General features: G+C 44.3%; 1 protein-coding gene across 1 annotated transcript in view; it reads right to left on the minus strand.

The window, feature by feature from the left end:
• Positions 1–4,896, minus strand: part of cpeb2 (cytoplasmic polyadenylation element binding protein 2) — a gene marked incomplete at both ends in the record, with an annotated part of 19,745 nt that extends 14,849 nt beyond the window's left edge. Inside the window, one exon of the mRNA XM_080548239.1 lies at positions 4,372–4,896. Within this exon, the coding sequence (XP_080404365.1) occupies positions 4,372–4,896 (525 nt within the window). The remainder of the gene's footprint in view (positions 1–4,371) is intronic.
• Positions 4,897–15,149: the final 10,253 nt, after the last annotated feature.

The following is a 15,149-nucleotide window of genomic DNA, read 5'->3' on the forward strand; positions in this document are numbered from 1 at the left end:
TGACTTAGGCCGTGTTTACCGTCTCAGAAAAAAATTTGTGGCATCGTATAGCATGCAAAGTTGTGAAAAAAATGTGATATCGATGAAGAGAATTGATCGAGGTAAGCTCTTTATATAACTTCGGATCCACCTGTGGGTCCGTTGGCTCCTATGAGGTTAAATCAAACACCTACTATGGGGTCAAAGTAGAAATTCTCAGCTTTAATTATATGGGGGGGAGTGGGGGTTCAGTTGGTTCACCATTTAGAAAGTACATTTATTTATTTATTAAACATACTCCCCCTATTTCAGAGATCCAAACGTATTGGGAAAAAAACATTCAGGGCCCTATTATGCACTTCATCAATAAGACGAGGCGGTAGATCTAAACTTAAGACGTGGAGGCGTGGTCAAGGCCACTTTGCTATTATGCGTGCGGTAGTGGGCGCCTAAAACCCGGCGCTAAGCAAAGAAATTAGTCATGGGTGTGTTTTGGGCGTCTTCTCAATCAACCCAATCAGCGTGCCAGGTGCCATTCCCTTTAAGAACCGGCTGCGTTGAGTCATTAGCGCTATGCTATTATGGAAGTCCTGAGAAGGAGGTCAGCGCGCTTCTCTGCCTCTCCCTTCTGAAATAAAGCATTTATACTGTGACCGTAATTGACGTCTTGCCGTGGAGCCACGTGCGTGTTCATGTGTGCCCACATGCATGCGCAAACCGCGGAGGCGCGCTCGTGTTTCAAAACGTGCATGAAGTCTAAACTTAAGAACTTTTCAAACCACTTCTTAGCGATAGGAGCAAAGTCAGATCGCATAATAGCAGGGGCGCCTAGTGCACTTCATTAACATATGAACACTCCCACAATGAGCAATATATGCACGGGAGTTTTACGTCTTATGTGTGGGCGCCTATCGACACCTGCATAATAGCAGTAGCGCGTATGAAGCGCATAATAAGGGTGGGGGTAGGTCTTAACCTGGCGGTGCGTCTTAATTAAGACTTAATACGGCAAGTTAAGAAGTGCATAATAGGGCCCATAATGTCCAAAGTACTCATGTTTAGTATTTGGTCGACAATCCTTTGCATGCAATAACTGCCTGACTCCACCAGGCACTGGGTATATTGCTTTTTGGCCTTGAAAAACTCCCTAGTTGCTACGGCAGTATGTTTGGGGTCATCATAGTATGATGAAGCACCATCAAATTAATATGGAGGCATTTGCTTGTACTCAAGCAGACAAGATGTTTCTGTACACTTCAGAATACATTCTGCTGCTGCTGTCAGCAGTAACATCATCAGCTAAGACAAGTTAGCGAGTTGTTGTGGCAGCTATACATGCCTAGACAATAGCACCCCCTCCACCATGTTTCACAGATGAGGTGGTATGCTGTAAATCTTGGGCAGATCCTTTTTTCTCCAAACCTTCCTCTTGCAATCACTCATCACACATAATATTTATCCGTCTGTCCACAAGACCGTTTTCCAGACCTCTGCACCCTTTTTAGCAAATTGTAACTTGACCAAGCTTTTTGAGGATAACTAGTACTTGCACCTTGCAGTGAAGCCTCTGCAGTGTTGTTGGTGGTGTATTCTGCAGATTGTAGTCTCTTTTGGGGGTTTTCTTCATTCTGGTGAGCATTCTATGGTCATCCACTGTAGAAGTCTTCTGTGGCATACCAGCCTGTTTGTGATTGCTGAACTCACCAGTGTTTTCATTCTTTTTGAATGATGTTAAAATCAGTTGATTTGGGTAAGACGAAGATTTGGGCTGTTTCTGATAGACTTTTATGATATTTCAGCCTCATAATGGGATGGGAATTGATAAGGTGTTATCGATACCGATGCCATTTATTCTGTTTATCGGTCCGATTCTTTATCGATTCCCGATCAATTTTCTGTGTGGTAGGCCTTCAGCGTCAACGCAACTGTTTTATTATCTCTTGACACAGTGTAGAATCACTTGGAAAACAAACCTTTTTGTTTTAACTGACTGATAAAATAAATCAGAAAAATAGGCATGTATGGCTAGTAGCATTTGAATAAATTGCAATACTCCTTTTCAAAACGGAATAAGGTTGAACCAAATATGAAATTTAACTGGCACATAAAGATCATGTGAAGACTGATGTCTGTCCTTTTTAGAAAAGAGGCTACAGTGCAGTCAGCAGTATCATTATGCTATAGGGAGCAGTAACAAGGGCAACAACTTTGCATCAACTTCGGGCATCATATGCCATCAAAGGGGGGAAATGCAACATGAAAATATGTAAAAATGCTGTCAGGCACAAATCAGCCTTCATTCGTTTTTGCAACGTTAGCTCGGTAGCTGGAGACATCAACATACTAGCGATTTTTGTGTTATGTTTGTTATAATGAAAAGGTCTATAATACATTGACATTACATTAAACTAAGATAATACAATGGTTATTGTCATTTTAAATCTTTATTAATGAAAAATAATTACTACTAATAATTGTGGTTTTCTTTTGTTGCATGTGCATTCGCCACTATCTTGCCAATGATTCGCAAGGCATTCTGGGAGATTTTGCATAACATTCCGTTTGGAGTGTGCCTCTGAAAAAATCCGTTTGGAAGGTCATGTAATCCTACCACTTTGTCCTATCCCTCCATCCCAACAACAATCCGGACACCACACCCCTACACGTGAACACGCAGAACTGAGGGGTAGGGCTAAGTGGTAGGGGCAAGAGGTGAAATGGGATTGGGCCTTAGAATCCACAACATTGCATTTTGTTTGACTTTGTAAATAGATGCTAATGGGTACCAGGCATTGTGGCATTGCCTGACCGCTTGAATAGCATCCTTACTGTGATTAAATAAAACGACACAGTTTGACGTCATCAGAAAAACATGCCGGCATCAATAAAAAATGGAATCGATAACCTTGGAGACGTATGATTCAGATGGATCGAACCATTTGAAACCGGTTCTCGCCTGGAACCAGTTCTTGATTCCTAACATCCCTATTCATAATGGCTTCCTTGACTTTCATTGACATGTCTTTGGTCCTCATTTTGAGAGACACCAATAGCAGACTCCAAAGGCAAACACAAAGCCTAGAATCAATATTAGACATCGACAGATCTCTTATGCCTGCACAAATTATGTCACGGAACACACCTGACCAGCCGGAAACACCTGTCAAGCCAATGTTCCAATATTTTTGGTGCCCTGAAATAGGGGGACTATGTATAAAAAGTGCAATTTCTAAATGGTGAAACCAATCTGAAAAAAGAAAATTTCAACTTTAAGCTCAGGACACACACACACACGCGCTGGCGAGCAAATTGGAGCTCAATCACTCTTCATCTTATGAAACCTGAAAAAAGAGGTCTCATCAGAACACCTGGATCCAGCCATGATGAGTCCAATCATCCAATCACAGCATCTCCTCATTCTTTGCTCAGGTCTTCTCTCTCACTGGCACCCTGCTGAGTGTGTGTGTGTTGCCCCCAAGTGTGTTCCTGTACTGTGGTCCAGCCCCCCTGACCGCAGTGACGTCAGTCACAAAGTGAGATGTGACTACTGAGCTCCCAGTGCCAGCCTCAAGCAGAGAACAAAGTCACCCTGTGATGCTCCCTTGTGCTCACCCCCCCCCCCCCATCCTCCTACATCACCCCCCCCCCCCCCCTTCCCGCTCACCGAAACACAACCCGGTGGAGAGCTGTGACTTCAACTCAGAGGACATGACAAATGCAATACAGATAAACCCTGTTTGCCTTCGAAAGATCATGGGGTTTAGGCTGATGAAAGGCACGCCCACACACACATGCCCACGCACACACACACACACACACACACACACACACACACACACACACACACACACACACACACAGGATCCTTGAGGCCCTGCTTTGTGTCTGCGGTGTCACATGAGATGCTCCCTAACCTCGGGAACCTTCTTCCTGGTACATCGTTTCTGTTTCAGTTTGTTGAAAATAACAATAGAAAATCATAACCCATGAGTGGATAGTTTTGATAAGAAATGGAGTGGTACGCAGTTCATACCCCTATTCCAGATGCTCTTACACGGATCCACAGTCCTCAGAGGACAGGGCTGCATTTGTTTCCATCACCATCCCATATGCTCAATTAACAATAGCTTGGTCTGTGCACTTCTTGTGCATATGATGAGTGCATAATGCATTGTAATAACATATTCATAACCGCGGCTATATGAATAGGCCTATTATGGAGTGGATGCATCTGTAGGCCTTATCCAATACTACTAATATGCCTATAACCTTTGAAAGCACTAAACAAATTAAAATAAAAAAACAAATAAATAAATAAATTTATCATCGTACACATATAACGTTGTTATATTGGATGAAGGACTGAATTGACTGAATCCTCCATTTCCTTACCTGGTGGTGGTGGTTATAGTTGTTCCTCTGCTGCAGGAAGGCGCCCTGCTGGGGGTGGGGATGGGGGTGCATCTGGGGGCTGACCGGGGACCTGCGACTCTGCTGGGGCTGCTGAGGGACGTTGATCTGCGGCGAGAACGGGCCGCCGAAGCCCTGGACGTTAATCCCGGGGCACGGATTAGCCGACACGGGCGAGAAGCTCTGAAAGAAGGCCGGGTTGATGGAGGAGGGGATGCCGGGGTAGTAGCTGTTGTCGGCGTCAGTATTATTGGGTATCTGACCGATTGCGTTGGCGTGGATCGAGTTGGCCGAATTGGAGACGCCGGGCGGCGGCGGGGAGCTGGTCTGAACGGACCACGGGGTTCCGAAGCCGGGGAGGGGTGGCGACGCCGAACCTCCACCACCCGGGTTCTGCATCTCTTGGGTTTGGAGGTTCGGAAAACCGGCTCCGAGACCGCCTCCAGACAACATGTTGCCGCTGCCATTGCCGTTATTGATATGGTGGTGGGTGATGGGGGAGTCCATTTGGATCGGAACCTCGTTTGGATCTACGGAAGCGGGTGATGGCGCATCGGCTTCTACCTCTTCCGATGGCGAGCCGCTGGTTCCACCGCAGGGGTCGGGTTCGGTGGAGGAGCCCTGCACAGTGAAAGGCTTCCTCCGAGGCTGCGGCAGGTGACTGGGTTCTCCCGGGGGTGGGGGCAGCAGCTCTGTGCAGCCAAATTCACTATGCTGACTGTTTAACTGCTGATGTATTTTCCGGTCGCGCTTCTGAAGGTCACAGATGGACTGCGTCGGATAAAAATGATCTCGTCCCGAATCAGAAAACGCTCGAATCCCGTTGAGGTGGTTGTAGTTCGACGCGAAGTACTCCGACTGTGTGTCGGTTCGGTCGGGTTGCTGTTTTCCGTGGGTTGGGTTAATAATGGTGTTCTTGTGGTTGGTGGTTTCCTCGGTGGACGGGGGGGGTCGTGGTGTGGTTGTCACCGCCACAGGCTCATCCTGCACGTCCTGCCGATGCGCAGCCGAGAGGAACACCGGCGACACAGAGGAGGCGACACTGCTGCTGACCAAGGGCGAACCGGGGCGCGACCGACCGACGGAAACCGGAGAAGAGAAGGAGGCGTAGAGTCTGAACGCGCGTTCGCCGAGGAGGAGAGAGCTGCTTAGGTCCGCTGTCTGTAACCAGCCGCACCCGGAATCACCCATTGATCGGTGCGAGAAATATGGTTTTGACAATGTTGCCTACACACGAATGGAGTTCAGTTTTCCAATGACCAGCCTTTTGAGGAATACTATAAGAGAGGCTATGCGTAAAGAGAGAGGAGGGGTTTATCTCTAGTCGGCGCGTTTTATAATAAAAACACGTTTCTTCATTTTACGCATGAATACGAGGCCTATGTATCGATATCCGTTTTAATTCGACCTTATTGTACGCCGACTGTGTCCCCCCTCCTCTCGGTACCGACTGGCTGGGCTGCTGCGGCAGAGGATTAAAGGTCCCGAACGGAGCCTACGTCACGACCGCGTCACGTTCCACCGTCGCTCCGCCCTCCTCGGTGAACGTTCTGAGCGCTTCAAAGAACACCGCATTGTTGACGTCATTCTTTTTCATTATTCATAAGGTGCAGTAAGCTACACCGTCACTCTGTCCTCCTAAGCTTTTCGTGAGCAGTATTTCTAGGTTTGATCCCCTCTAGAGCAGCACACCCATCGGCCTGACAGACCTCATCCCCATGCTGTGGTTCTGTCACGTTTTTCCTTCACACTGACGTCGCAGATTGACTATAATAACGTTCATGTCATGAATTGTCGCTTTGAAAAGGAACAGGCCCCGGGCAAGTTAATGAATTGCTTCGTGTCCAAAGCAGCTGTCGTAGTCATACGCGTGTGAGAGTGTTCTGGTGTTTTAGGGCTGCAGCTATCAAATAACAAGAAGCAGCTGTTTCAGGCACCTCGCTCCCAGATGTATGCATATGCATAATAGCTGTTTATTATTATCACCTAGTAGGCACCGCAGGGCAGGCCCGTCATGTGCCACGGGAGGACTGGAGGTGTGCGTGTATGTACGCCGAGCGTCGGCTATAGCGTCACATTACGCGCGGAAGCTTGATGCTAAATATAGCAATCTAATATGTCAGTGCTTGTCAAACAAGATGAACGTTCACACAGCACACTGTTACCTAAAACTCATTGAACACATGCTCTCTCATTCAAAGATCCTTCCTTCGTAAACTGCTATAGCATGTTGTACGCCACTTCTCCAAACACAATATGGGCACGTGTGTGGTGCGAGTGTGAGTGAGTGAGTGACTGAGGGGGGAGGGGGATGAATTAATGTGTGTACCCTAAACTACACTGAGAGACAATCGAAATCAATAAAGTATTATTGACCTATTCATTTCACAAAAGGGGACAAAAGACTACTGAGAATGTTCATAGTGTATGATTGGTGTTTTTGCCTTCTAGGTAACTTCACTGGTGCTTTTTGAGGGCTGGAGCTCAACATAGAATGTTCTCAATGGATTGACAGAGATGAATTGGCCTATTCAAGTGTGTCTCACATACAGTACAAACCATCTTTAGTTTCCTATTTTCCCTAATGGTAAAAAGTCACATGAATTGTGGGTGAATTGCGATTTGGAAAGGAGAGCAGTGAGATATTTGAATTTTTAACAACGATTCAACTAAACTAATCAACAATGCTTTTATCTATCCAAATGATTGATTAAGTGAGTGTGTAAATAGTTTTGTACATTACTATGAATATAAAAACTTGAGCATCACAAAAACATCCCTTTGGAACTTCAAGTGCAAATATGATCTATCCATTGAATGATTAAGAGTGGCATAGACTTGAATATGTTTAAGGAAATAGCAGTTAGATCACCTAAGAGCTCCCTGAAGTGCTGTCTAAAGGTTTAGAAGACTGCAGAGTGCGTTGATCCACTTACGACATCATGGGACATTCACATCTCCACAACCACTGTTTGTATTCAATCTATCCAGCCTGTAATGGATTTGATTGTGATAGAAGCTGCATGTTACTTCCTGAAATACTGACAGGTTTGATTGAATAAAGGGAGGACGTCTTGATTGATCAATGGATGGGATGGGGATACAAACCTGAGCAAAGATTGAATTTAGCATATACACACAGAATCAAACAATGAAACCGCATTGAGTCATTTACACAGGATTGGCTTTAACCTGGATTCCACCTGAAACAATGCATTTCCATTGCATTCTGTCAGTAAAAGAGAAAGCGGGACCATGGTAACAATAAATACACACTTTTTAAAATGTTCTCATGTTCAAGAGTTGCTGAATTTCTTCTTTACTTCAGTTTTCTCCTCAGTACATCAACCTGGGTAGGAGAGTGAGGGAGCGGCAGGGTTCCTTTCCTACACAGAGAAAGAGACTGAGAGTGCTGGAGGAGAGATACCATAACACAGTGTATGTCTAGAATCAACTCACCATCTGCCATCTGCTTAACAATGTTTACCAGCACACACTCATAGAGAGACATTTTCCTTTGAGAGACATTGCCCCACAATATTTTCACTCCCAAAATGTTTTATTTGATAACAATGGTTATTGTTTGCATATATTTGTCACATGATTTTAATGTGATCTGAGGGCACTTTGAATCCAACAACAGCAATGAGTCATCAGTGTCTGACTCTGGTTGACATTTGACAAGTTTGTACACATCAAGTCATATTTGTTTCTCTATGATTTGGCACATGAATGCTTATCAATCTGTGGTATTATTACATAGTTATTAACAACACATGAACCTTTGACAGTAACTGTAGTATTATTACACATTATTAATCAAACATGAACCAATGACATGAACTCTGGTATTATTACATAGTTATTAATCATGTTACATTAACATTTGACAGTAACTGCGACATCTCCCCTTTAGTCATGCAGCAGCTTATTGATCCAGACTTTCCCTCCCCTCATTGATGCTTTATTCTCTCCTCAGGCTGCAGATTCCCAGTGCTCTCAGCTGTTTTGGGTAGTAAGCAGACACCCCCCCCCCCCCCCCCCCCCCCATCTTGGGACAGCCCACCAGTGAGGGGGGCAGGTGTGGCTGACCATGGCTGGTGCTGAGCAATCATTGGCTGTGATTAGGCAATGTGGAGTAAGTGGCGGGGGTGGGGAGATGCTGTGAGTCAGGCTGCCAGCTGCCAGCCCCCCTTCATGCACTCTCTGATTAGACTGGGACAGGGACAGGGAACCGGGGGAGGGGTGGAGAGTGGCTGGGGCCTGGTTGCTGGAGGCTGGTGGGGTGGAGATGGTGGTGGGGGTGATGATGGTGGTGATGGTGGTGGCGGTGGGGATGGTGGTGGTGGTAACCGTAGGGTAGCCGTGGCTATAGCAGGTGGTGGTGGAGGTGGCGGTGGTGGCGGGTTGGTTGTGGGCTGGGGGTGGTGATGGTGTTGATGATGATGGTGATGGTAGTGTAGTTTTGGCTATAGCAGATGGTGGTGGTCGTGGTGGGTTGGTTGGGGGGTGATGGTGGTGGTTGTGGAAGTGGTTGAGCGGTTGGTTTGGGGGTTGGTTGGTGGGTTGGTTGGTTCAGGGGGTGCCTGGTTGGGGGCTTGGTTGGGGGGTTGGTTGGTTGGGTCATTGGTTGGGAGTTTGGTTGGGGGGTGTTCTCAGAGTCCCAGCCAGGCCGCCAGCTGCCTTGCTGCCCCTGCCACATGCAGAATATGACACCTGAATCCTAGCTCCTGTCTTGACCTATACACACTGACACTGCTGAGACACACACACACACACACACACTGATTCTGCTGAGACACACACACACACACACACAGAGACACACACACACACACACATAGATATGCACAGACGCACGCACGCACGACGCACACACACACACACACACACTATCTATCTATCTATATATCTATCTATCTATCTCTAAAAGGCAGGTAGGCATTGAGTCTTGGCATGGTGACATGGTGGTAGACAGTGCACCTGTCACATTGATCCAGACCATATCACATGTCACGATGTGGATGCAACGCCAACTCCAACTAAATTGTGTGCAGCTGCTGTCGTCATGACAACAGGTAATCTGCATTTCCTTTTTGGTCTCTTTGATTACTTGATTCACGGCTATGTGTGTGTGTGTGTGTGTGTGTGTGTGTGTATGTGTGTATGTGCACACGTGTGTGTGTTAAGGGTTGGTTGAAAGGTATTGATCCTTGAAGCCAGTTCAGTCTATTCTTGCAGTGAAGGGGTGCGTCCCATCTCCCAGAGCCCCCGCCCCAGTAAGCCTAAACAGGAAGTATGCCAGTGACGTGTTAACACCAAGCTCTTTTATTTGATTGTTGTCATGTTGTCCTGGACGGAGGAGAGATAAGATAACGCTAGAGCTAATGCTAACCCACAAGACACTAGACCCTCACTCACACTATGGAGCCCAGCCAAGCTGAGCCAAGCAGAGCCAGACTGGGCTGACCTGGTTATGCATCCACCATAGTTGACAATGTGAAAGGAAAGTGTGTAAAAAATGTGTGTACAGCCTCAATAGCAGGGGCTCAAGTCACACAACAAGATGATACACACTGTTCAGTATTACTCAACATTTAACAGGTTTTTCCTAACACAAACCTAACCTAAACCTTTTAGATGCCAAATGTTGACTTTCTTGAAAATGATCACGATGGTTCCAAAATCAAAAGACCATTGCTGTGTTTTCCTGAGATTAGGGGTGATACTGTACCTGTATCTCTGAAAAGTTCTCTGTAGATTTGTTAACGGTTCTCTGTAGGTTTGTCATAGGTTATCGAGGGTTTTTTGTTCTGATTGGCTGCCAGTCTTCCTGCAGGACGGAGATGTCTTTGTCTCCTGTAAATTAGCCCTTTGTTGTTTCTCTACAGGCACTGAATGGCATCTCTGTGCTGCTGACTGATAAAGCCTCTGCAAACAGTCATTACACACACACACACACACACACACACACACACACACACACACGCACACACACACACACACACACACACACACACACACACACTGATATGCAACAATGTGTGTATGCCTCTCACTGAAGCTCATAACAGACAATGTAATCTTACACTCACACTATATACTGTATAGACATAGTTCATCATACCATACCATCAACAATGTTTAGCCATAGTCTTCAGATTAAAAAGGGGTTTCTCTCTGGTGTTTTTCCGGGTGAGCTTGGCAGAACAGCATGTCGGTATCAGAGTGGAACACATTTGCATTTTATGGGATAGTGAGACTGGCTGGAGGAGTGGGGCTGGTCCATCACATCTGTCATTTACACTATTCATTTATCGGGGGGGGGGGGGGGGGGGGGGGGTGAGGGGTAGGGCCGACTAATCTCAGACCAAAATTGCTTCTTTCTCCATTTTATAGTGTGTAAATGATCATGATATGTCTGTTTTCTGTAAATCATTTGCCAATATTATGCCAGTATCTATGGGTAAATGCAGTAATGACTTGGTTTGATGCAATGCAGTATTTTTCCACATCACCTCCTCCTGTGAGCTTCCTATTCCTAGCTTCCTGTGAGTGAGAGACAGCCTTATCTTAATGTCAGAGTAAAATAATGTCCCGTCGCTGCACAGAAGCTAGGGGTCTGTTTTAACAGCAAACATCCACATGAGCACAAAGCAGCCTTCAGCCTACTCACCATTGGACATTTATATTTACAATGGACTGAAACACACTCTCACACACACACACACACACACACACACACACACACACACGCACACACACACACACACACACACACACACACACACACACACACACACACACACACTGTGCCTGTGATACTGTTTAAACAACAAACAGAGACAACACCCACATAGACGCATACAAAGACGTTGCTCACAACCTGTCTATCCAAGACCATTCTGCCTACAAACATGATTAGAGATAATGTAATTAGATTTGTCTCTGTGTGTGTGTGCAGTGTGTGTGCGTGCGGTGTGTGTGTGTGTGCAGTGTGTGTGCCGTGTGTGTGTGTGTGTATTGTTTGTTTGTTTGTTACTACCAGGGGCACACCCTGTGTTTCCAGAGCAGCGCTCCAGCTGGGAGTCAGAGGTCAACGATGACAGGTGTCCCTGACTCCCTGAGCTCCAGATGCATTTTGGGGATGAGCAGGTGCTAGGAGAAGCACACACACACACACACACACACACACACACACACACACACACACACTGATGCAACTAACAACAAACATGGATAAGACTAGATAAGGATGTGTGTCACAAGAGCTAAAGAGCAGAACATGGAAGAGGAAGACTCTTTATATTCATTATTGATGTGCTAAGAGGTTTGGCTGGGCTCCTAAATTCAGCAACTGAAGTGAAACATGATAATATACACCTCACCCAACACCTGCAAGCTGGGAATGCTTCTTAGCTGTTCCTGTGGAACATTTTTGAAAATGAAAGAATTACAACGTCAGTCATGAACTTTTTTTCAAAGGGATTTATGGTAACAACAAACCAAATCATCATTCATTCCTCAACAAAAGGGTTTTTGAATTTAATAGTAGAATTGACATTATAAGAAGTAGCTTTGAAATTTGACTACGGACAGTGCCCAATTATTGATTTTTTGTTTGCCAATGAGAATCATTCCAATGTGTGTGTGTGTTGTTATAAGTATTCACTGTTGCCTTGGTTTGCCTGCCATCTGTTGTAGTAAGCCATGACTGCCCCCTTGTGTCTGCCATTGCATATTACATCTCCAGGCACGTTTAGAGTCAACTCAGGGCTGTTCAATCACAATCCATGTGCTCAACACTGTCAAGGAATATCCCACAATGTCTTTAAAATATGCAATAATTGAGTGAGGGTCTATTGACATTTTCAGTTGTGAGGGTCTATTAACATTTACATTATTTACATAGATTTGTTCTCCCCCGTCAAAGTACAAAAAGATTTGGACAGTCCTTTATTCCAGCTGCACTCCGACTCTACAACCAGGCCCTGCAGGGTGGGGGAGACCTGGAGATGGAACTTTTGGAACTTTTTACTTATTGAGCCTGCACTGTTTTATGTATTTTATTGAATGTTTTTCTGTTTTCTGTACTGAATGTTTTCTGCCCTAACTGAGCTGTTTGACAACAAAATTTCCCCATTGGGGACAATAAAGGTTTTCAATCAAAATCAATCAATTTGCGAACTTTCCAGCCTGAGTAAGTAAAGAGTATCTAGTTTTAAGCTTGGGGTACTGATAGTGTGATAGCTGTCTTGTTTTTTAAAAGCTGTTAGCCTACTAAGTACTTTCTAGTGAAACCACCAGGTTATTACAAAATGCGGCGGTTGCACTTTTTTGTAACACAATTGAAAAAATGGAAATGTAATAAATATATTTGACCATGAAAAGCATTTTAATTCTCCAACATAAAAAAATCCAGAATTGCATTTAAACGTGCTCTGCGGTGCTTGTTACTTTCACGACTCTAATGTTAACAGAATGGACTTATACCCTTTGTCTATCTGTGCAGCGGTAAGGTGAATAATTCTAGCAGTACTGTCCAGACAGTTGTCTTGTTTAGCCATTCAACTAGGCATTATTTATTCAATGGAGAAAGACATCATGGAACACAATGCAATTGTGATAATAAATGTGTTCTTTGTTACTTCTTTAATTAAATTAAAGTGTACCTTTCTATTATCATACAATATTTCCGTGAACATGTAAACTCTATAATCATACAGTTGTCTTTCTATTAGTTGTCTCTGTCATACTGAACTGTTTGTTATCATCCTGAACTATCTCTGTTGCTCACCTCACCTCAGTTCTGTCTCTATTGCTCTCCTCTCCTGTTGTCTGTCTCTCTGTTGCTGTCCTGTTGTCTGTCTCTCTGTTGCTGTCCTGTCCTGTTGTCTGTCTCTCTGTTGCTCTCCTCTCCTTGTTGTCTGTCTCTCTGTTGCTCTCCTCTCCTTGTTGTCTGTCTCTCTGTTGCTACATCGCAGCTGCATTATTATTAGTTTTTTTTAAACTTACAGTACAGGCCAAAAGTTTGGACACACCTTCTCATTCAATGTGTTTCCTTTATTTTCATCACTATTTACATTGTAGATTCTCACTGAAGGCATCAAAACTATGAATGAACACATGTGGAATGATGTACTTAACAAAAAAGTGTGAAATAACTCTAAATATGTCTTATATTTTAGATTCCTCAAAGTAGCCACCCTTTGCTTTTTTGTTGTTAATAATAAAATAAAAATGTGTTGTTAATAAAATATATAATAATAATATTAAATATATATAATAAAATATTATTATTAACACATATTATATTTAATATTATTATTATATATTTTATTAACAACAAAAAAGCAAAGGGTGGCTACTTTGAGGAATCTAAAATAGAAGACATATTTAGAGTTATTTCACACTTTATTGTTAAATACATAATTCCTATGTGTTCATTCATAGTTTTGATGCCTTCAGTGAGAATCTACAATGTACCAAATAGTCATGAAAATAAAGGAAACGCATTGAATGAGAAGGTGTGTCCAAACTTTTGGCCTGTACAGTAGCTATTCGGTTGTTAAGTCGCGACGTGTTTCCGGGTCCAAAGTAGGCTGAGGCGCTGTCTTCGAAATGCCGCAATAATTATAATAATACATTATATTTATATAGCGCTTTTCCGAGGCTCAAATACCCTGACAATATGGGGAAAACGGGAAAGTGCTGTGTCCCTTGTTGTATGAATAGATCCGAGTCTAAAAAACGATTAAACTGTCATTCTACTGCTGTAGTACACTGGTATTCTGGTGCGGAGAATTTCTGGTTTGGACCCGGAAATTGCAAAACGTCACGTTTGACGTCAGACTTAACAACCGGATATTCATGGCTCTCAAGTCTCACACATTTAAAAAATATATATGTTTATCCAATGTTAGGTGGCCGTCGTGGCCCCCTAGTGGTAGTGGCCCTAGGCTGCAGTCTAGGTAAGCCTATAATCTGCGCATGCTCAGGGCGCACTTTTCTGCGCCCCGACAGGGGAATAGGAGACAGCCAATTGGAGCGCTGCTACAGCTCACGTGTAAGCCAAAAGTATTTGGACTGCCATAGAGTCCCATTCGGCCGGCGTCCCCGACTCCCTACCCTATGTATTTTCACAGTGAATTTTACACACACACAGATAAAATGTTTATTGTATTGGAGGATTTTTTAATGAATGCTGATAGGCGCCGACAGAATATCAGCCGCATTTTATGAATAAACAATGTTTATTTTAAAAAATCTTTTACAAGTAGCAACTAGGAAGTGGGGCCGCGTTGGAAGGTGGGGGCGGCGCCCTAGCGCCCTCTATGTTTGGAGTCATCTTGGCTGAGCGCCCACTTAATAATTTAATAATTTTGCCATTTAGCAGACGCTTTTATCCAAAGCGACTTACAATTACGAATTACAGGGACATTCCCCCTGGAGTAACTGAGGGCTAAGTGCCTTACCCAAGGGCACACTAGTAGTGGTGTGGCTTCAGGCGGGATTTGAACTCACAACCTTCCGATCCCAAGTCCAACTCACTATCCACTAGACCAGGGTGTGTAGCCACAGTACTAAATAGTCTCCAATTATAGACAATTTGTTTAACTGGACTGAAACTCTTTGAGATTACTTTGTAACCCTTTCCATCTTTATGCAAATCAACAATGCTTGATCGTAGGTTTTTGGAGATCTTTTTTTTTTTACGAGGCCTGGCTCACATCAGCTGATGCTTTCCAACCTACACTGTT

The sequence above is a fragment of the Nansenia antarctica genome (assembly GCF_963989245.1).
Source record: "Nansenia antarctica genome assembly, chromosome: 1".
Taxonomy (NCBI): domain Eukaryota; kingdom Metazoa; phylum Chordata; class Actinopteri; order Argentiniformes; family Microstomatidae; genus Nansenia; species Nansenia antarctica.